This window comes from Dunckerocampus dactyliophorus, chromosome 16 (genome assembly GCF_027744805.1).
Source record: "Dunckerocampus dactyliophorus isolate RoL2022-P2 chromosome 16, RoL_Ddac_1.1, whole genome shotgun sequence".
Taxonomy (NCBI): Eukaryota; Metazoa; Chordata; class Actinopteri; order Syngnathiformes; family Syngnathidae; genus Dunckerocampus; species Dunckerocampus dactyliophorus.
The window spans coordinates 11,198,473-11,221,162 of NC_072834.1; the positions used below are offsets into that span (position 1 = coordinate 11,198,473).

General features: G+C 40.1%; 1 protein-coding gene across 1 annotated transcript; it reads right to left on the reverse strand.

The window, feature by feature from the left end:
- Positions 1-2,425: 2,425 nt before the first annotated feature.
- Positions 2,426-21,264, reverse strand: si:ch211-284e13.4 (insulin receptor substrate 1-B). The gene is made up of 3 exons (XM_054755715.1): positions 20,650-21,264; positions 14,421-17,435; positions 2,426-10,405 (listed from the first exon to the last, which is right to left on the reverse strand). Exons 1-3 carry the CDS (start codon positions 20,996-20,998, stop codon positions 10,398-10,400), a joined length of 3,372 nt encoding a protein of 1,123 aa, XP_054611690.1. The 5' UTR covers positions 20,999-21,264; the 3' UTR covers positions 2,426-10,397.
- Positions 21,265-22,690: the final 1,426 nt, after the last annotated feature.

Here is a 22,690-nt window from a genome sequence, read left to right on the forward strand (position 1 = left end):
TCAATTAAATCAAATTCCCAACACTAGATGTTTATATTTGTAAATACGTTAAAGTGCAACAGTACGAATCGTATTGAATTTTTTGCTTCTTTGTGCGGACGTCATGAGCATGACAATTTCCGGTTCGCAGACGCCCAGTTGGCAAAAATAATGCTATAGCTTCCCCTGCTGGCTACTTTGTGAAACCTGATGTCAGTGATTTTATTGGAGCGCTTTTCGTGTTATGTTTATGAGGAGAGTATTTATTATGAAATAAATAATAAAAAAGAGCTTAAAATATTAGATCTGACTAAATAAAATAAATAAATAACAAATTAATTAAATTAAATTTGTACAATCTGTGAAATGACATTCTGAAACACGAGAGGAGCAAAGTTCAACCCGTACGCAAATGTCCTAATAAAATGTGCAAACACAGCATTCCCTGCAATGGTTATGTTCAAGCGTGGAAAAGGGACCACAACACAAACAACGCTGAGCGATGTTACTGGGGTCAATGTGCAGGTGTCATGTGACTAGAACATACTGATGGTGCAGATGGATACTTTTTCCAATGTTTTTTTAAACAGTTGTGTTATTGATCTGTCTATGCTTGAAACTTAGGAGGTGTATGACTGTTGGCGTTGACGCTGCATTTTGGTAAATGCAGCACTGGTCTGTTTTATATCCAGTTACCATATGGCTGTAATTAAACGTGATTTACGCTCATAATGATGCTATTAGTAATCATGTAAACTCATGAGCTAAAGCAGTGGTTCTCAACTGGGCCCGTTTTCAGTGGGTCAAAAAAAATAAATTAGCTCTTATTATTTGAATTATTTTATTATTTATTCTGAAGGGGATTTTCGGTTGAATGTGTCAGCCCTGTCTCTTGTTAAGCCTTAAAATGTGGTTGCCTGTAAGTATTTTATGCTTATTATTGGGGGTGTCTTAGCATAGTTGACTATTCAACAGTTCGATTCAGAGGAGCCTGATTTGACTGTCAATCTCGGCGTTGAATCATATAAAAAATGTCATATGATCAAGATTGTACCATTTTGACTAAATGGGGGGTGGCCATGGCTGCTGCTGAGCGTACATTTTTACATAGAATGTCTTTGTTTTTGTTGTAAATAGCCTATTTTGACACAAAAACAGCTGAATTAGTGCCAAAAAGTATTGAAAATTACGTGTGTGCTTAACACAGGGGTGTCCAAACTGTTTCCAGTGAGGGCCACATCCTGAAAAATGAACGGATGCAAGGGGCACTATTTTGTAAACCAACACATACAGATATGCTAAGAAGCTATATATAGCTCAAGAAAAACTGCATTTCACCTTTCTAATATAGGTGAAATACTATTAAAAAGGAAGTTTTTGTTTCCATAACAATAAGAGTATATTCTTGTAAAATTGTGACTTTTGTTCTTCATTCGATTATGACTTTTTTTCTTAATATTTTGACTTTATTCCTGAAATACTACAGCTGTTATTTCCATTTTTTATGTTTTTTTTTTTAATTTTCCAACTATTTCATTTCAGCATTCCTCTAATACATTTTGTTTTTGTAATTATAACTTTATTCCCATAATATTTTTTATCTTTTAAAAAAAAGAATGTATTTTTTCTTTATTTCAGCATTATTACTAAAATTATATTTTTCATCATATTACCAGTTTATTCTCGTAAAATTGCAACTTTTTCTCATTGGAAAACTATTTTTTTCTCTTAATATTTTGACTTTACTCTGGTAAAATTTCTGCTGTTTTCCATTTCTGATGTTGATTTTTTTTTGTATAATTTTCCAAATATTTCAACTTTCTTCTTATATATTTTCTTCTCTTAATATTTTCAATTTATTCCTATATTATACATTTTCCCCCAACCTATGTTTCCAAAAATTACATTAGTCATTGTTTTTGAGTTAAAAAAAACTTTTTTCTTTAATATTTCAACTTCATGCTACTAAAATTAAAATTTTCCTCATACTATTATTTTATTCTTGTGAAATTATGGCTTTTTTTCCTTGCTAGATTGCAACTCTTCTCTTAATATTTTGACTGTTGATTGATTTTCCCATTTTTTGCTGTTGCTTTTTTTTTTTTTTTTTTTTTTTTACGTTTCCTTGTTAAATTACATTTTTAGAATGTGCAGCGGGCCAATAAAATTACAGCTGCGGGCCGCAAATGGCCCCTGGGCCGCACTTTGGACACCCCTGGCTTCACAGAAGACCTATACTTACCATGCATGAATAAAATCATCCACTCAAGTGGCACAATCCAAAGGAGCTGAGGCGAGCGCTAGCTTTGAACAGTCAATATCGATGGACTTATTGGCTCATAATGGCTGCTAAAAAAGTGTGGAAGTATTTTGCAAAGGTTAAAGATGACTTCAGAAAGTGAAGTGCAACTTGTGTCAGCAGCTTCTTAGACATCACGAGACAACCACCAACATGCTGGATCATTTAAAGGGATATTTCGGATTTTTTTTCGATTAAGTTGCATGACATACCCATATCAACAGTGTAGTACATCAACAGCGACTTACCTCCTCAGTTTGTACCACGAGTGGAGTTTTGTTTGGATTTCCGTGGCGAGGGACGTGCTTCCGCTTAGTGGCTGGATCATTTAAGTAAAGAGTTTGTCTCCTGAAAACAGTATGCGTTCAAGAGTAATACATTTGCATGATAAAAATGCCTCCTCTAAAAAATCAGACCTCACAAATCGCTCTGCGTTATATCTGTCTCCCGCCGTGTCTCTGCACACTGTCACCTGCCCATTCTTGTGTATGTGATGAATGATGTGATGCTCGTAGCTTCTTCAGCGACGGAGCGCCGCGGGCATCTTGTTTACGTGTATGTTCCACAGCGTGATCCCGTGATCATGTAGAGTATCCTTGGGCAAGATACTGAACCCCCAGTTGCTCCTGATGCTGCGTCATCAGTAGGGAAATGTCAAGGCGCTTTGAGTGCCTTGGAGATGGAAAAGCGCAACACAAGTGAAAGACCATTTTCCGTTTACCATAAATGAAGTCTTCAAGATGAAACACTTAATGCACAAAATAATCATCCAGCTTACTTATTTGTTCATATAATGCACACAGAGCAATGAACAACTTCATGCTCTGTCTCCTTTCTGCTCCGTTCTCCTTGCGCCGTGAGGCGTTAAGGCACACTAGTAATTGTGAATGTTAGGCGCTAATTGTTTTCATTTTTATTCACATAGCCCTATGACAATTGGTGTACCCCCGGTGGTACGCGTACCCCACAATGCATTTCCTTGACACCAAATGTCACAGATTATTTTATATGTTTTGCAAGTTATAATTGGCACGCCTTATTTCGGTTTGTTCAGTTTTACATGGCTTCAAAGTCACGGAACTTTACTGGAGGCTTTATTGAGAACCTGAGCTAGCAAGGAGAGACCAAACGTTAGCGGGAGCTGAAAAGAAAAAGATTTCTGACACTTTTTAGCAATTTAGACTTTGCGGAAACTCCTGAAATGTTCATTAAACTTGATTTGTGTTAGCACACTGTGTTATTTTGCACTACTTCAAATTCAAACAGCACTGTCTTTTCATTAAATATAACACATTTGAGTTGAAATGTATTATCATTAAGGAGTGATGGTACCAGTACTGATCTAAAGAGCGAATGCCTTCAAACATGCAACATACAGAAAACAGACACGATGTGAAGGTATGATCTTGCCAAAATACCATCTGCTGGACCAGTGGAATCTGGGATTAAAAACATAAAGTCTGGCTAATACGATACCTTAAAAAAGTCCGATCAGTGATGGCTTACAACAGTCTGGACCCTCTGAAGTAAATGTTTGGACATTGACTTTGCACACACAGCCAATAAAAGACTCACACAGATCCTCTTTTGTATCACCTTGCCTTTTTATATATACTGTGTAAAAAACATTGACTTGGTTGTCTACATCACAGACAAGAATCATCAATATTCTGTTTGGAACATGAATAGAATGAACCCCACGCACCACTTCTTGCCCAAGCCCTCCCCCCTGAAGCCCCCTCTTCTATACACATTATATTTTACATAGTTCATGTTCAGCCTTTGTACAGTTTACATTATTATCAAAGTATCAATAGCTTTAAAATACATAGAATGCTCTTTCAATTGTAATTAGAGACGCTATCTTGATTGTACATACAGTAACACTTGTCTGCTCCTTCACTTACGTTCAGTAGCTTTTATCGATATATTTCGCTCCTATGTGATGATATCCTGCCGTGGTCTCAGACTGCGAGGGGTTTAACTACCAACTGTTTCGTCTGCGAGATCTTGAGATTATGAGGTACAGTCAGGGAGGCTCTGTAATCCCTAATTAGAAGAGTTCCACTCGTGGAATAACAACAAGATTATAAAGGAGCACTTCAACAAAGTCAATAGTTGAATTACAAGAGTTTGGCAGTACGAACCACAAACTGTTGGCAGTGCTGGGCTATGCTGATTTAGAATACGAGTGATTCTTTTGAATTGTGAGCCGTATTTTGACAAGAGCTTTCTCATAGTGGGTAACACAATTTTGAACATCCAATACTGGAAACATATGTTTTTAAGGCCAAAATGACACATACCTTGGCCAAATTTAAGAGTTACTGATTTTTTTATAGGGTTCTTTTAGCTGTAAAAGACACAAGAAAGAAAGTGGCCAAAGACTGTAAGGCATTCATTTCAAAAGAACTGCATTTTAACAATAAAAATTATATGTCCATTTGATTTCAAGGGTTCAATTCAGATGAAGAAACGAAGGTTTGAGGTTTTTGCAGTTCAATTGCCGACTGGAGCGTGAACCAGACGTTTACGACATTGAACTTTTTGACAATGTATCAATGAGAAACTGAATTTGGGGGTTTTATTAGCTGTAAGCTATACAGGTGGTACAGTAATAAAACACTAAATACAAGAATAAACGAAACCGTAATTAAAAAAAAATAAAAGCCAAAGCACGAGCAACCTTTCCATGTCAATAATAAGACCACTACACTGCTTGATTATTACCGTCACTTTCAAAGGATCAGTGACTTTGGAAGTTATGTTCAAGATGTTTGTCATTTCAGACCATCTTCGAACATGACACGAGTCCTGACTACGTGTGTGGCTGCGTGCAGAGAGGACATCTGAGTTTGCTGATGTTGTTTTGGCGTGGTTCGGTCGACGGTAGCCTGCTTTGTTTTTGCAATACAGAGCTTTTCGATCTACCACCTCCTCGTCATCCTTCCAACGTCCGTGCAGATGTTACAATACTACCTTTATCCTTACCGATGGTCACGACAAGCCAGTGTTGTGAGTAGTGTGGCACATCGCATATTCTTCCGCTGTAAGTCGTTCTCAAGTGTTTACTGACCAAAGTTAAGTTTTTAATCAATTTATGGGAGCGTGTATGAACCCAAAACAACATAAACCTGTAATCATCCAAATTATAATTAAGAAGTTAAGAAATTCATTCTTGAAATATTTCACCCTATTGCATACTGTATAAGAGTTTCAATTTGGAATTAAACTAGTAAAATAAATGAACTTTTCAAATATTTTTTTGAGCTGCACATGTACATTTGTTTACAATGCTCCAGAACTACGATTTGTTAAACATTGGTTTAGAATGACGCAAAAGATTGTGTTTACTAAACATTGTCAAGGATATGAATAATTATCCAAATATAAAAAACAATGGTGGATATTTTTCATTCATTCATTCATTCATTTTCTATGCCATTTAATCCTCACTAGTGTCGCGGGGGTTTGCTGGAACCTATTGCAGCTGACTTTGGGCGCCAGCCAATCACAGGGCACATACAGACAAAGAGCTATTCACACTCACATTCATACCTACCTATCTTTAACTTAATACAATCCAATCTCGGTTTTAATACGCCGGTTTTTTGTCCAAGATTTTGCCTTGTTTTTCATTTTCTTGGTTGTCCATACATTTTTTATTGAGTGTGACTGCTAAATAACCCGCCATGGTGCCAAAGAAAGTTGCGAGTGCCAGCAATTTGATAAAAACGGTGAGGAACACTATTGAATTCCATCTTGCCAGGATGTATGGAAAGTCCGCATCAACAATAAGTTCTTTCCATTCCTCATTTATAATTATTTTGTTTCGTTTTGTGCATGTAAAACTATAATAATTCCCAATTTAAATGTATTTTTTGTTAATATTTTGGAACTGATTAATTGGATTTACTTTATTTCTTATGGGAAAATTACCTCGGTTTTTGTCGGACCTTTTAGAACAAATTAAAAACGAAAACCGATGTTCCACCGTGCCTCTAACATGGGTATCCTAACTTTTTCGTCGAGGGCCACATACAAAAGAAATGAAAGGATGCTGTGGCCAAGTTGATATTTCTGATTTTGTAAAAAAAATGCTAATACCAATCCTACATGCTACAAAGTTGATTAAAAACAGCCTACATGTCAGCTTTGTGTTATTAAACAACATTTCTACTTTTTCTCCATATGTTTCGCCTTGTCGCTCTTTTTTTCCTGTTGTTTTTTTTAGTAATTGTAGTTGGCCACGGGCCGCAAATGGCCTCCATGCCGCAGTTCGGACACTTCTGCTCTAACACAACTGCTTACAGTCTTTCTTCTGTTCTTTACAGCCAAATGACACATAAAAAATTGCCTTTTAATTAAAATGGTTGCTCGTTTGGGCTTAACTGTAATACTTTTCCTCTACTTCAATATGATTCTAAATGTGGCAGAAGCTACCGTGTGAAAAATACATTGAGAAAGCCTTCTTCCTTTGTACCGTGTTTACACACAACCAGGAACCCCACTGAGTTTTGTCACTAAAGTTACTGCAGCTTTAGCCGTCATCGTGTACAGGTGTTTACGCCAAGAGGTCCCTCAGGTTCCCCTATTATAGTATGTAACCAGTCATAAAAACAACCTTAAAAAATATTTCATTGAAAATTTGAAAACATATTTTGGCCCAGAAGCTCTCAAGTGAAAAGGTTTTGACCAAAGTGAGGCTAATTTGTTGTCTCTCCTGTTTACAAATGCTCTTTAAAGTGGACCAGCGCTTGCTGTCGGACTGTGGTATTTTTTGGCAATGAGTCTGACGGCAACATTAGTCACAGAAAAGTAACACTTGGGTCGAGTGAGAGGAGCAGAGATAGAAAGAAGGAGCACTATTCACACCATCTGGGGACTGACTCCACATCCAAATATAGAAAAACATCACACACAACCGTGTTCATAGTGTTTTAGCCCATTTAGCTGCTCTGAAGAGTTCAAAGGACCTCCGCTCGTGTTTGGGGTCAAAATACACTTGCAGGCCTAAATCAATACATACATTTCATTTGAAAGTCCTGCTTTGTTAGTAGATTTTATTTACAAGCCACTGACAGTTGCCAAGTTAAAAACAACTTGGAAAGTCATTAAAATATGATTTACCGTAAGATGACATTGTATACAATTTTGAATCCTCATTGTAAAATGAGTGAAAATGGAAAGTAGGATCCCGTCTCAAGTTTTTTTTTTTTTTTTTTTTTTGCTTCACTTTGTTGGGCCTACAAGATTGAGGGAATGCTTACATTGTGGCTTAACTGTTAGGCACCCCCTCACAAAAAAATAATTTTCAAGATAAACAGTAAGGCAAAATAGTTTACTGATATCAATATGTGTTTGTTCACGTTTTGTGTGTATTTTCACAACCCATTTTAAGATTACCTGTGTAAAACAGCTACAATCAAAAAAGAGGCACTTTATAAAAGAGTATATACTGTAGATATCTACGCTATAAAGTATTCATCCTTATACTGTATGTATACTGCGTATCTTATATACTGTTGTACTGTCGTGTAATGACTCACATTATATTTGCCTAAAATGTTACATGAATGAGAGGGAAACAAACTGTAAATGTTGTTTGCTTATGATATGAATTAAACGTGGCTTTACGCATGTGTGTCCACCATGAAGTCAATTCTGTCTGTATTTTTATCATATTAAATCATCAAATTTGGATTGAATTGTGTCTACATTTTTCCAATGTGTGGCATATATCACGCCCATAGGTCAGATCAAACAATGCTGCAGAAGAATGTTATGCAAATGTGCCAATTGTCATGCATTGTTTGCTACCAGGATTATTACATGAATGCATGTTGCATTAAAGAAACAGCAAAGGAATTCTACTATGGAACAGGAAACAAAAAGAATTCATTGTCAATGGTAAGTTCTCAATTTTATACACCCTGTTGTGTTGTAGCTGTGCAGAAAATATAATAATAGGTCAAACTGCAAGTCCAACGCAACATTTTCAGATGAAACACCCAGGTGAGTGTACTCTCAGGGCATTGAATCGATAGCAACTGGACTGTTCAAGCTGTCTTAGAAGATGTGTCAGCTCTCATCCGAGCAGGCTTCATCAGTTCCTGCTCAAGGACTAGATAGGACAGCTGTAGTCTGAGGGGATGGTGTAGGATCCAAGTGTTTATCCTCTAAGGTAGAGGCACGCCCCAACCAAGAATGCTTTCACCCTTTCGCGGCGCGAAACGACAGTCGTTAAGATACAGTTGAGTGAGACCTCTGTCTGCCAACGACAGTCATTTGATAGTGATGTGTAGATCGATACTGAAATATCGATACCTCCGATGCCGGATCTTTAGGCTCTAAAATTGATACTCAAATCAAAATATTGATACTTTGATACATTTGAGGTAATGTAAATCATTAAAAGGAACACAGTGGAAAGTAACTAATTATTGAGATTTTCAATTGATTGAATTAGTTTTTATTCTAATAGTAGCACTTAATGTATTTAATTTCTAAATATCTGATGTATTGCATTCTTTATGCTATGAACTATGCAATGCTTTGCATGAAATACAGGGAATACAGTCAAATACAGTCATACCTTGATTATGATTATCGCAATTAATGGGCTCCAGACTCGACTGTGATAAGTGAATTTCCATGAAGTATGATTCCTTATTTATAAATGGAATGTTTTCATAATTAGAGCATAGAAAACCTGTTTCCGACCTTCTAAATACGGGTTTTAACATTATTAGAGCCCTCTAGACATTAAATAACACCCCTATAGTCACCTTTACACTCATTAAGTATAAAGTGGATTTAATAACAGAAAATAATATAGACTCACACATCGAGAGAGTTCCTTGTTTTTGTTTTTTTTACCTCCAGGACATCTTGCGGTGGCTAATATAACCTTACTGACACCTTGTGACCCGTGTACATGTCAACGTGTCTTTTCATGCTTTTTCTGAATGTCTTATAGTTGTATTTTAGTTCATTTAGTCATTTTTATGCTTGAAAATGCTTAATTTAGGCCAGAAATACATCTTTTTTGACTAATAATAGGCCGTAGTCAACCACAAAACAGCCATGATTTATTAATTTATATATTTTTAAAACTGTGATAGTGCGAAGCCGTGAAATTCCAAGCGCGATTGGAGAGGGACGACTGTACACTGCTTTTTCTAATTTACCAGAAACATTGGGTGTCGGATCTGTATCGCCGATACCAGCCTGAATTTGACTCAGTGTCGTATTGGAAAGGAAATCAGTGGTATCGCACATCACTGTTGTTCGGGTGGAATCACATGATGTTAGTATTCCACTGATTTGCAACAATGGTGATAGATGCACCTGGAGTGGCTGTTTCGTGTTTGTAATTTGTTAAATTATAAATTATTGAATCTTTCAGGAAAGGATAAAGAGTCAAAAAGTAGGTATTTGTCTGTCAATCCCAACACGGAGGCCTCTGTCGTCTATAATGTGGACATCACAGTCCCAAAAAGGAAGTTATTGTCTTTGACATCCTGACTTGATCAGCCCAGTTGTGATCAATGCAATGCTTTGAGAAAAACTCACAAAGCAGCATCGTGGCAAGTGTGAGGATTGTGTGACGCTCTCGTTCCTTCTGGTGAACCTTTTGATCATGAACTCAGAATATGGACAAAAGGATGATGGTGCACAAGGTGAGTTGTCACATTTCATTACATTTGCTTAGCTGCCAATCCTATTGGTGTCAATTTGGGATGAGATATGTCACAAATGAAACAAAAGCATGACGCTTCACTGACTTTATGGCTTTACTTGATTGTCAGATGGTTGTTGTCATGTCAAATGGACATAATGTAACATACATCATCTTTTATCTGTTTCCGGTTAGCTGATCGGATGTCAGTTTGAGTCAAAGCGAGGCAGAAAACAGGCTCTTCCTTACCGTGCGTGTGTGCGTGTGTGTGTGCGTGTGTGTGTTTGTGTTTGGCACATGTTTGGTTGCGAGAAAATGGCAGACAGGATGAGGATGAGGTTTCCCAGAGTTCCGGTTTTGGGACTCGGTGTACAGTTGTGTTGTGGCAACAGTTGGGCTGCTGAGTGCGGAGCCGTCCATCCCAGATTTGAGCACCGATCAACAATCTGGAGGAAAACAACACAGACAAGAATTAATGTGGAAACAACACCTTCATTTGAACCTCAGTTTTGGAAAACTCCAGTTTTCACGTGATTTTTTTTTTTTTTGGCACAATTTGACCTCGGTTCTCATACACAGTCTCGGTTATTGTACAATATTGTGCGTAACAAAATGTTGTACAGTATTTTACCCTTTGGCACGTTGAATCTTGCGGTATTAACAAGGATGTGGACGGACTACAGTAACACCACTATAGTCACCTTTACACTCCCATTATTCTTTTTTGCACCACGTGATAGAGGCAGTGAGTGATGTTCGAACCACGATGTATTGACTGTATTATGGTATCTTGAAAGGCCCATTCATTTGGCAAACTCAAATGGGAATGTTGCACAAACTCGCCCGTTTGCCCTGTACTGTATTCATTACGCGGCCTCGAGTGCCCAAAGAATCCAACGCGTTGGTGACTCAGTTAGAGCTGCAACAATTAAATGATGAATCAATGATTAATCCATGATCCAATTAATCGATTAATAATTTTTTTAATTAAAAAATTTAAATATATCTATGTTTACATATATATGTAATATATACAGTATAATATATGTAATATATGTATAGAGTTCAGCCTCTCGAATGTGAATATTTTTACATTTCTTTGGTCATCCATGAGAGCAGACCTATTACATTTGTGTTTTAGGTAAAACAAGATATTCACACACATCAGCTTTGACTTTGGAAAACAGCGATTAACATTTTTGCCCCTTTTCAGGTATGTTACGGCCCAAACCACTAACTGTTTGCATTTGGTTCATATCGATTTGGTCTGTCTAGGGCCTAACCGATTACTCGATTAATCGAGACAAGAAGCTTCAGATTAATCGACGAAGAAAATCGTTAGTTGCATCCCTAGACGGGGTCTTGTTGTGTAATTAATACACTGCTTGAGTCCAACTGTGTTCGTAACGTGTCTTGTCACAAAATGTGCTCTCAACTCGCACCTGGAAGTAATTTTTTGCCAGCTCCGTCGCCCGTCTATGATGTTATCAACAGTTGTAGTTCTTTATTACCTAAGACAGTTACACCACAAGTCTCTGCCTTTTTTATTGAGTACGGATGCAAAATACCCCACCATGGGGCCTAAGAAATTTGATAAGGAAGGTCAGAAACACTATTGAATTCAATAAATAACTAGTAGCAAAGTACAAACGTATTGTCTGTGTGGCGCTCTCCTCCCCTCCTCCCTCTCTGGTCCTCGCCATCGAGAGTCTCCAGTCAAGGTAAAAGTTATGTTAAATGTAAATTAATTAATTATTGCTTTCATTTGTCATTTTTAAGCATTTTCCATTGTTTTCCGCATGTAAAAGTACAATTGTTCTGTATTAAAAGTGTTTTGTGTTAACATTTTTGTGTGTTTGGAACAAATGAATTGGATTGTTTTCTCTAGTTTTCGTACAAACAGATAAATAATGAAAACAAAGGTACTACTGTACTTTTACATTTGTGCCATATCCAATAATAGTCTTAATAATAGTGCGGACTCATGGAGTTTATTTTCTTTAAAACATTGAATCAGTGGCTGCTTGTGTACTGGAGACATCACATGATGAATGATATCTTTTAAGGTGGTGTTTACTGATACTAAAACACAGTAGTGCATGTGTCAATATTATGCAATCACATCAGCTCCATGCTATGAAGAAAACATCTGAGCTTTGCAATAATCAACTTGCAATGGCCGTGGATGTGTCCCACAGTGATCCACTGAGACGAAATGAGCCTCTCTTTATTAAAGCTCGTAAAGCATTAGTTTGTACCTCGGGGGACACTTATGGATAAAAGTGCTCATACATCAACTTGACTCCGGCTCCATAAGAGGCAAATGATGGTGTGAAACGCTACAAAAACAGGCTTAGGTCAGCTATGATTCACCCATGCATGCATCCATCATTACAGTCTTAAAGACGCAAAAACAAGTCGACTGAAGGTTGTTGGGCTAATTTCCATTCAAGCCGTGATGTACTTAAAAGGTGACAGATGTTGCATTGCACCCTTATTGATGTACAGTAAGTACAGTATGTAAAAAAAAAAGGGGAGGCACTGTCGGTCAGGTCAACCAACCTGAGTATATAAGAGTTTTTTTAAACATTAATAAAAATATCTAATAAATATAAAATATGTGGCTGTAGAAGCATCATCGTATGCGTGATAATTGGATGTAAAATATATGCAATGAATTATTGTGCATGCATTGTTTTTTGCATACAAATGAAACAATGAAGACTAACTATGCGTAGAAAAGGAGATGCAGCACATAACACCATACTCGCTCCATGGGAACACATATCGGAGCTATTGACGGAATATTACAAGAGCTTTACTCTATGCATGTTAAATGCACAAGCGTGCCATTCACCGTCGCAATAAGCAGGCAATTATTATGATCAGACATGCATTAGATGAATCAATTATGAACATTCTGAATAAATTAGATGCAGGGATGGCGTGTGCTCCTGATTCATATTTTAGAGTTCCTCGCTGTTTATCGGGGACAGGGTCTAGATGACGTTATTTCATTTGCATAACTGGCCATGACGCATGTGCTTGTCATTTTATAAAAAGGCTGAAAAACCATATACATATATTTAAAGACAAATGCTATACTGTATATGCTATATAAATACATATATAGCATATTGTTTATGCACATATTGACCACAATTACTTTGAAAACAATTTAAAATATCATAAAAAATTTTCACTTTTGATAAACATGCACCGGAATCGCCTGTATGTCGTGTTGGCACTTGTGCATGTGCGACCAGATAAAAGTACGCATCTTGTGTTGTCTGTAAAATGTGTAGTCAATCGAGGACAGCTCGTCACAGGCTAAGCCAGCTTCACTTTTTTACTTTTTATCTTAGAAAATGGTAACATGGTACATGTTTAACAGAAATTGCTGCGATTTGGAGAAGGAGTAGAATTAAATAACCTCTGCTTCTTCCTACCTATGTTGAATTGTGTACATGGAAATTAAGCATTAACATGACCTGGCTGACTGAGGATCTACACAGACACAATTACGCATGTTCGAGATCTACTAAACCATAACTACAATAAGAAACGTGATATTATTATCCTCATATCTCTCCAGCAGTGTCTATGAAAACTGAGCGTTATTATCTTTGTAAATGCGGGCTTTATGATTGTATACGATTCTTGTAACTGTACCTGATGAAGTGTCAGGTGAGTGCAAATATGCCTCTCAAATATGTTATTTCTCGACATGCGGGGACCACTCATCTCTAATGCGCTCCTGCAAGCAATCCATCAAAAGCACACTTTACACCGTTACATGACTTTGGGATGTGCACAGCATGATGGGTAACCTCAAGGTTGCCGTGTGAACCGGCGCGGTCGACAGCTCGCCCACACACACACAAGCACAAAGTACCCGGCCCGTGTTCCCGTCCGTCTCTCACCGCTTATGTGAAAGGCTCATTACCAGCGGCAGACACATCAATTGGCTGTGATCTCACTCGACACCCACTCGTGATAATAAGAGACCTTGCAGACGACCCGCAGCATGGAGAAACATCACTGTATGGCACCGCCCCACACAAGTTTTGTCTGCGTTTCACACTCATTCCAGACCAATCGATAGTTTTGAGATGTGGAGCACATTTTGACCTTGTTCCCTTCATTGAAACACTTGACTTGTATTTTTACCTCTCCAATGGAAGAACAGTTTGTACAATTTTCGTTTCTAAGCAGGATTATGTGAAAACGATGTCAAGTCAAGTTCATTTTACAACACAAGTTAGCTCACAAAACTTATATAGTCAGTGGTTTATCTACACTCCCCTCCAAAACTTTGGGAACACCTGCAGCTGTACGTGGAATAAATATAGTCTGCCTGAAAGCAAACTACCTCATATGAAAGACATTGTATCTTGACCCATCCAAATAAACTGAAGAGACTTCCAAATGATGAACATCTATGTTCCCAAGAGTCCTTACCTTGATCATCCTTTCTTCCCATCTGTTGTGCTCTCAGTTCCTCTGACTTATAGAAGTCAATACTGGCATACATGTTGAGGCTGGAGCCGGCGCCGCTACCCACAGCACCTGCTCCGATGTTGTAGGCGGTAGAGGAACGCTCCCCTCCAGCTTGAGGGCTCTCTTTAATGGCCAAGTCAAGGTCAATATAGTTAAGGCCTTGTTCAGAGGCTTGAGGAGGCGGCGGCGTGGCGGACAAACTAGCCACCTGACCGGTTTCCCAGAGAGAGCAGTCCAAAGCATGCCGGTGGCCCGCCGCCTGGACGCCTTCTGGGAAGAGGGTGGTAGTGGTGGGTGGGTGGCTCGGTACAGATGGAGGCGCGTTAAAGGTTTCTGAGCGGTGTCCGCGTCGACCCTGGTTTTCAGGTCGGACAAGTCTGCTGCGTTGTTCGGGAGACTGGAAGGACTTGACTGGAGAAAAGCCCGACCCTGTGTCCTCCTCCATGGCCACAGGCGGACCCGAGTGGGTGTCAGGTCTCACTGAAATGCTAGGATCTTTGTTGTCTGTGAATGCATTATGGGCGTCTGCTGCCATCTTTGTTTTGGATCGATATACAGTGTTTCCCTCAGCTGCCAGAGGAGACGATGTGCCATGTTCAAGTCGGCCATTGGGGGGTACAGATGGCGGGCCCTGTGAGGGGCTGAATGTTGACCTCAGGGGTGTTGATGACTTCCCTACATCCATGCTCACGTACTCAGCAGAGGTGGACAATGGTGCAGAGAAGCTGCGAGGAAGGTTAGCAGCATTGTTGGGGTCAATGAGGGGTTGGTTCAAGGGGCGGAGGGTTCCATGAATGACAGGCTGTGCTCTTTCGGATCCCGCACGTTTTCCGCCATCATACTTATTCTCTCCCTTGAACACAATACTCACATACTCACCGACGTTCTGAGTTGCCATTGGGGGCATATTCTCTTTGACCCTGGGGAGGGTGTTTGCTTTAGTAATATCTGAAGACACACTGAGGGGGCGGCCCCTCCTTTGTTGCTTTGGGCTCTTACAGCTTGAGCCACGTTTTTGTATGTGGCAGCCATCTTTGGTGCATGTTCCTGCACTTTTGTACAAACTTAACCCTTTCCCTGCTGATACGGTCTTGTCCTCCAGGCTTTCACTGCTGGCCGAGCTCGAGGAGAAAGAAGAGGAAGACATGGAGAGCTGGAAGCCACCACCAGGCCCCACTCCTGTTTTGTTTCTCTTGCTGAACCCTGCTGCACTACCCCTTCCAGCGCTATCACCGCTGTCCTTTTTGTCCTCCCCTTTGTTTAAATCCTCCTCAAAGCGGCTATAGAGGGTATGCTGATAAGCTCGGGGCAGAGAGAAGTAGGAATTGAACATTTTTGGTTGTAGTTGGTGCTGCTCGGGATGGGAGGGTGGTGTGCTACAAGCAGAGCGGCTACTGATGGGTGAGACGTTCATGTAGTCGCCGGCGACCCGGCTTTCCATGCACCCCCTGTTATCCCACATACCCAGTCCATGCAACTCTGTGGAGACGCTGCTATTAGGAGACATGACCATGTAGCCCTCTGTGCTGGGCTGCCGCATATGCTGAGGCGGGGACACGCTGTTTTTGGGTGTCATGGCCATGTACTCGTCGTCTGCCGCTGGAGAAGTGACTCCAGGCAGCATTGACATGTAGCCGCTATCCACAGTAGCTCCCGCTTCCACTTCCCTCCTTTTTTCAAACCGCTTTCTGTTCTCCCCCGCTGCGTCTCGTCGTCCACGCCCCACCGCCAAGCCGCCCGAACCCTCTCTGTTAGCACACTGTGACATGATGGCATATTCTTCATCATCCTCGTCATCATCTTTCCGATGCGGAACTAGTCGTTCATGGGCAGCCAAAGGCAGGGAAGCCCTTTTACTCAGTAGTCTTCGCTCTGCCTCAGAATCCCGACTGGACGAGCGTCGAAGAATCCGTCTGCCTTTAGAGCGATGATGGGAACCAAGAAGACCCTCTCGCTGACCCATGACTATGTAACTGGAGGGGCCCTCCCCATGCACATGATGGGCAGCCATACTGGGCATGAGCAGGGAGTGCTCACCAGGACTGGAGCCATATTCATCCGAAGAGCCATAGTCGCTTGGTGAACCTGAAACAGAAACTCTCTGAGTCACACGAGGGTAGGAGCACACCGTCATTCCTCCCACTGCCGCCCCCACTAAGCCACACTCAGAACCGTGACCAGAGCTGGAGGAGAGGCTTGGAGCAGGAGAGGGAGCTGGGTTAGGTGTGTAACGTGCAAGACTGAGGGTAATCTTTGCAGGGGTGGGGGCCCTGGTGGGCTTGGGCCTCAGGGTTGGGGTGGTTGAGCAGGATCCGTTAAGACTCGGGCTAGAGCTGGCCCATGTTGATCTGGTACTTGCTCCGCTCTCCTCCGACCTGGCCCCGATGCTGGCTGTTCGCGCCCGTGGGAAGCCGTGGCGTGATGTCGGCGAGGTGCTGGTGCTGCTGCCGCCTGGCGTCTCCGTGCGCGCTCGCCTGGTGAAGCCCACCTGACTTGGTGGCAGATTCGGATGATGTCGACGGCTGGGAACGCTGATGGGGTTTGACACGGTGCCGCCGCCACATGATGTCCCCACAGACTGAGACTTACTGCGCTGGCGGAACTCCTCACTGAGCGCTTTCATGGCCTCCAGCAAGGTCTCATGCATGTTCTGAGCCACCACGGAGTCATCCACCTGCATCCAGAACTCTCCTGGCCCGGTTATGGCTGAGCGACCCACCTCAATGAAGAAAAAGTTCTCCGAATGGCCACACCTGCGAACATTCATCAGCTGCAGCACCACAGCAGCCACATCAGAGTTGAGCTTGACAAAGTTGACAGTCTTGTCAGTCAGGCACAGGCGGTAGATGCCCACTAAGTTCCTTGCATGTCCAAGACCTTTCGGCCAAACTTTGACCTGCCACACTTCTTTGAAAGTTGGAATGGGCGACGGGGAGCTACACTCTCCACTGCTGCCGTAGTCTTCAGGAGTTTTACCTGTGAGTAAAAAAACATGAACATGAATGAACACGAGGAATTGAAACTAAAGTGGATTACATTAAAAGTTTCATCTAATGTTCATATAGTTATAAAATTACACTTCATTACGTACACTTACACAATCGCATGAGGCAATCCATTTCTATCCATCATGATACAATCGATACAGCATGAATTATTGGACTCCTGAGTAACTATGTTTTCTAAGCCATACTAGTAGGTTACTAAGGGTCCATAAAAACTAGCTTTGTGGAGTGAAAAGATAAAAACTACAATAATATAGAGCAAAATATAGAGCAAAAATACTGCCGTTACAAAGACAATAATGCACTTTTAATTGATACTGTCATTTAACACAAGGGATGGGAATTTGTCTCAATTTCCTTGATTGGCTATGGGAAAAATTTGTGATTAATTCATCAATGATTCATTTTTAAATATTATTATTATTGGGATTGTAAGATCTTTCTCTGTTATCCAGGGAAGTTACTACTGTATATAGCCTTTGTTGTTGTATATACTGTATATATATACTGTTTATATACTGTATATAGTCTTTGATATACAGTAGCTCAACTTCTTATGGCTGATATCACGTCAAGAAAGCAGGAACAGCATCATTTTGCCTCAGTTGCTTTCGGACTGAAGAGTCCAAAGTGCAGCTCAGCTTCTTTTTTTATTGGCTCGCATCACATAGTAGAAATAAAATTCAACAAGAAAAACAGCAGTAAAAAAAAAAAGCAAAAAGGCGCAATGTAATGAGAAAAAAATGAATTGTTGATACTAATGAGGTCTAACTAAAGGATCTTCTACTATGAAATGGGGAGTGATAAGGTCCCATTCTTCAGACTTTCACACCATAAGTCTGTCTCTCTCTGTTGCAACGCCCTTTCCAGTTTGCAAGACCGTTTTGTCTTTTTTTATTATCATTTCGTTCAATTCTTGTCTTTAATCCTTTTACTACTGTATTGTATATGGCCTTCATGTGTTCTATGTAGAGCGTGAATGACTTCAGGGGTTAATTCAGGTATAAATTCAGATTTACACTAAAACTCAAACTTACATCAAAGTAGGAACGCAGCTCATTCGTAAGTATTTTTTAGCCTTTTTACAAAATTAAAAAAATATTAAATATATAAACTTCTTAAATATATTAAATATGACAATATTAAAATCATTATAAGTTTCAGCCTGTGGTCCAAAACAAGATAGAAAACAATAATAAATATACCTATATAGATTATATGTACATATATATAATTAAATATATACATAATTAAATATACATAAACTCCCCTCCAAAAGTATAAATAAATGTATATACAAAATATTACAAATACATGAAATAATTATGAAATAATCAAACATTACAATTGTATTCACTGAAATTAAATAAAAAAAATGTTTTAAATGAGTCCCAAAGATATACCTCCTACCATAAATTCAGAAAATACATATATTTACTATATTTATAAAATATATATATATATATATATATATATATATGAGTAGTACTTATTTATGTATGTTATACATGTATATCAGGGGTGCACGCACTTCTTCAGCATGCAAGTTACAAGTCCAAATGATCTACCTCCGTCTATAAAACATATAACATATAAATAAAATCTAACCGGTAGACTTTGAAATACTGATTAGTATTTCACATTCACATTTTCAAGGTTTACAGGTAATCAAAGTAGTTGATATCATAATTATATTCAATATGGCAGTAAAGATAATTACACATAATTCCACAATAGTTGTGTACGTAACCTGATTGGATTGGATTGATGGCGGGCAAAATAGCTACGCAGCGTTCATTAGACTCATAGTTCATGTATTACGTCCAGTTAGCGTTTGCTATCCAACATTACCGATACACAAGAAATGAAAATGATTATGCAAAAGACAATGCAGCCGAAGTCAAGCCAACTTATTAAAAAGGTTTCAGCAATGGGCACATTTTTCCAGTTCATCACATAATAATAGTTGAAGAAACAAAAGTGTAGAAAACTCCCATTTCCATAGTAGAGTTCATGAACCGGAGCAAAGCCATCAAACAATCGACTTTTTTTCTACATAACTAGCCACTACAAGTGAAAGGAAAACTTTTGCTGTAGATATAGACATCTTACCTCTCAGTTAGTTTAATCCGTAACCACAATAATTAAGATCGAAGTTGCATCTCCCTGTGTAGCTTGAAACGCCACGGGGGAGCAAGAACGAATCAGGATGTCAGCTGACTCATGTCAAATGACATCTACAAAGTGACGTTTACGCGATCGACCCAAACTACCTTGGCGATCTACGTAACGGGCACCCCTGCTCTAGGACATCAAACAACAACAAACAACTCAACAGCATAAATTCCATTTTAACTAATCAGTTATTACGCCAGTATATGAAACACCATGTTTATTACACGCACACCACTTTAAGCGTTGAATACATCAATAAGGGTCTTTGAACATGGGACGCGCGTCCGTCAATCATCTCTCAGCATTCATGTACAGTACAGGCAGAGCTGGGAAAGCCCATCAGTGAGTGCACAGTGAGGGGAAAGGGAGGGGTTGTGCTGGTGCTGGTGGTGCTGTTCTGGTCCGCAGCGACATCAGAACATGAAGGAAAACAACACGAGGAGAAGCACGTAGAAAAACGATGGGATTATAGTTATTATTATTATTCTTTCTAGCACGCATCAAGAGAGCGTGGCTGCTGATGCCACCTCCTGCAGAAATGTAGGTTATTAGAGGCGGGCGAGCTGTGCAGAAAAACAACACGAGCTGGAGTGTAGTGCTCCACGATAGGCTGGAGCTATATGATGCATGCCGCGGATGGTTGCTATATGCCCACTGCGCCATGCAAAACAAGGCTGCACCTTATTCGCTATATTAAACGGCACTGTGTACATCGTTGCTGATATTAAGTCATATATTTGTCATAATATTTGTCAATCCCGTCATCACTGGATGATAAAAAACATAATTCACTTGCCGTCACAATAAAAACACCCCCAGCAATTTGCTGTGTTCGTTTGCTCCAACCAGAAGAGGTAAATATTAATATGAGAAATAAAATGCATTGGAGTGTATGCAATGGCCGAGGCAGATGGAGAGCAAAACAGCCTAAGGCAGGATGGGCCCAATGCAGAGACACACAGCAGAAAGCACACACATTATGGTGGATTATTCCACTTTTGCCATCTTACAGTTGCACTGAAGGTCCAGCATGGCATGGTACCACTCGTTTTGGACCTCCTCGCTGTCTGCGGCGATGGCAAAGCTCTCGCTGCGGGTGTACAGCACGATCAGGTGCTTGTTTTTGGAGTCCGCCCGCTTGTTGATGTTGAAGCACGTCTCCAGGTTGAGCACTTTCTTGGGCACAGGAGATTTGCTGCGGAATTTCTTCTCGTTCTCGTAATACTCCAAGCGAGCAGGACCATGCTCGGAGGCCGCCCTCAGCACGAAAAAGCGCCGGTGCATTGACTTATGCTTGCGGAGATAGCCGCTTTTCTGCACGTCTTCATAATTGTGGAGCTCGGCGCCTTGGTTCTCCATGACTAGAAAACACTAATGTCAAAAAACAAACAAGTCCATGTGAAGTCCTCGCTAATTAATCCATTGCAACTACATGCCTCCTCCTCCTCCCAGTGTCCACACTCAAGCATGTGCGCGATGCTCAGTATGGCGAACCGAGCGGGAGCATGGTTCCGATCATCCGGCGGCTGCAGGTGGATCCAAACACCGTCCACCGGCCCGGTCCTGCTCCGATTCCAAATACGGTGCACCTCAGCCGCCAGGCGACGTCTCCTCCGCCTGTCTGACTGAGGGCGCACACGGTCTGCAGCCCCAGCAGGTAAGTTTGGCGGATTCTAACAGAGCATCCGGTGGAGTATTTCCAGAATAAAATCCGTGTGCAGCATACCACCATGAGCCATGAGTGTAAAAATTTCCCACTATATTGCAGTTATACGTCCATACATTTTCATACTATATATACTGACTTTGGGGGTACAGTCGTGTAAACCAGAGGTGTCCAAAGTGCTTCCTGGAGCCATTTGCACCCAGCATCTTGTTTTTCATTGGCCCGCACAACATCATAGAAATAAAATGAAACAAAATGTAAAGAGAAGAAGCTGAACTGTTGATATGAATAACTAATCATTTTAAAAAGCTTTGTCTTTAAATACTGTATAGATAAAGATTTTTTTAGCCTTTTTATAAAATTACAATATACATAAAAAGTGCCCCCCTTTCACATCCTTTGATTTTCAGTTCAGTAAAAGGCTTGGACACCCCCTGATGTAAACCCATGTAAGCACAGGGTTTGGGATGTTTTTATTCAGGATATTATTTTAAACACTTTTCACTTGTAAGCATTTCATTCCGTGTGTTACAAAAACAAAAAAGAAAAGAAAATTACATTAAAAATGTTAAATTAAATTAGTACCAACAACATGCAAGTAACACACTAACAAATTACATTAATTGAAATCTGAATCCCTATGAAATTTTAATGGATTTGTTTGTTTTTTTAAAAGTATGTATTTGTTTATTTGACCCAATGATGCCTACCTGTAAACACATGGTACGACACAAATCCCATTGATTTGTGATTAACTCACATTTATTCCCTCTATGTGCTGCATGTAACCCTTGTGAATATCAGCAATCAACTATATGAAGTTGTTGCTCCCCTCGTGTTCACACGAAGCTGAAAGCATATACGTGTCCCAAATGAGTTATTAATTCATGTATCAGCAACTGTGTTTGCGACTCTTCAAGAAATTGCTACAACAGCCTGACCAGTCTCTTATTTTGAAAGTAGAGCACCCACGTTTCCGGTCTTTTCTGGCTTCCTCTAGCTTACTTGTCGGATCTTTCCGCCAGACTGGCACGTTCAAGCCGGTGCCAGTCAACACATCCAGGGCGGCTTCAGGACACCAGAGGTGCGCAGAGGAACACGATGTACGTCTGACGACATGGTGGGCGAGAAATGACAGGATTTTTTGTTCCCTTGTCAGCATTTATTCCCCCAGCATCGAAAGAGCATGTCTGACTATGCTGCTATATTGGACGGCGCTTTTGAATATTGTGCAGTGATCTGTCCAGCTGGATGTGTTGTTAATAAAACCTCCGTTTTTTGGAATATTTTGTGTTATGTACAATATTCGTATAATTTCTCTAAACACGGTTAGGATTAATGTAGTTGCATTTTACCATACATATTTACACTACATTGTTCCAACA

Bases quoted from the DNA above. Each gene is read 5' to 3' on its own strand.
- si:ch211-284e13.4 (XM_054755715.1), bottom strand. From the start codon at position 20,998: ATGGAGAACCAAGGCGCCGAGCTCCACAATTATGAAGACGTGCAGAAA. The intron at 17,436-20,649 runs GTAAGATGGCAA...TTTTACTCACAG, and splicing joins GCTGGACCTTCAGTGCAACT to GTAAAACTCCTGAAGACTAC.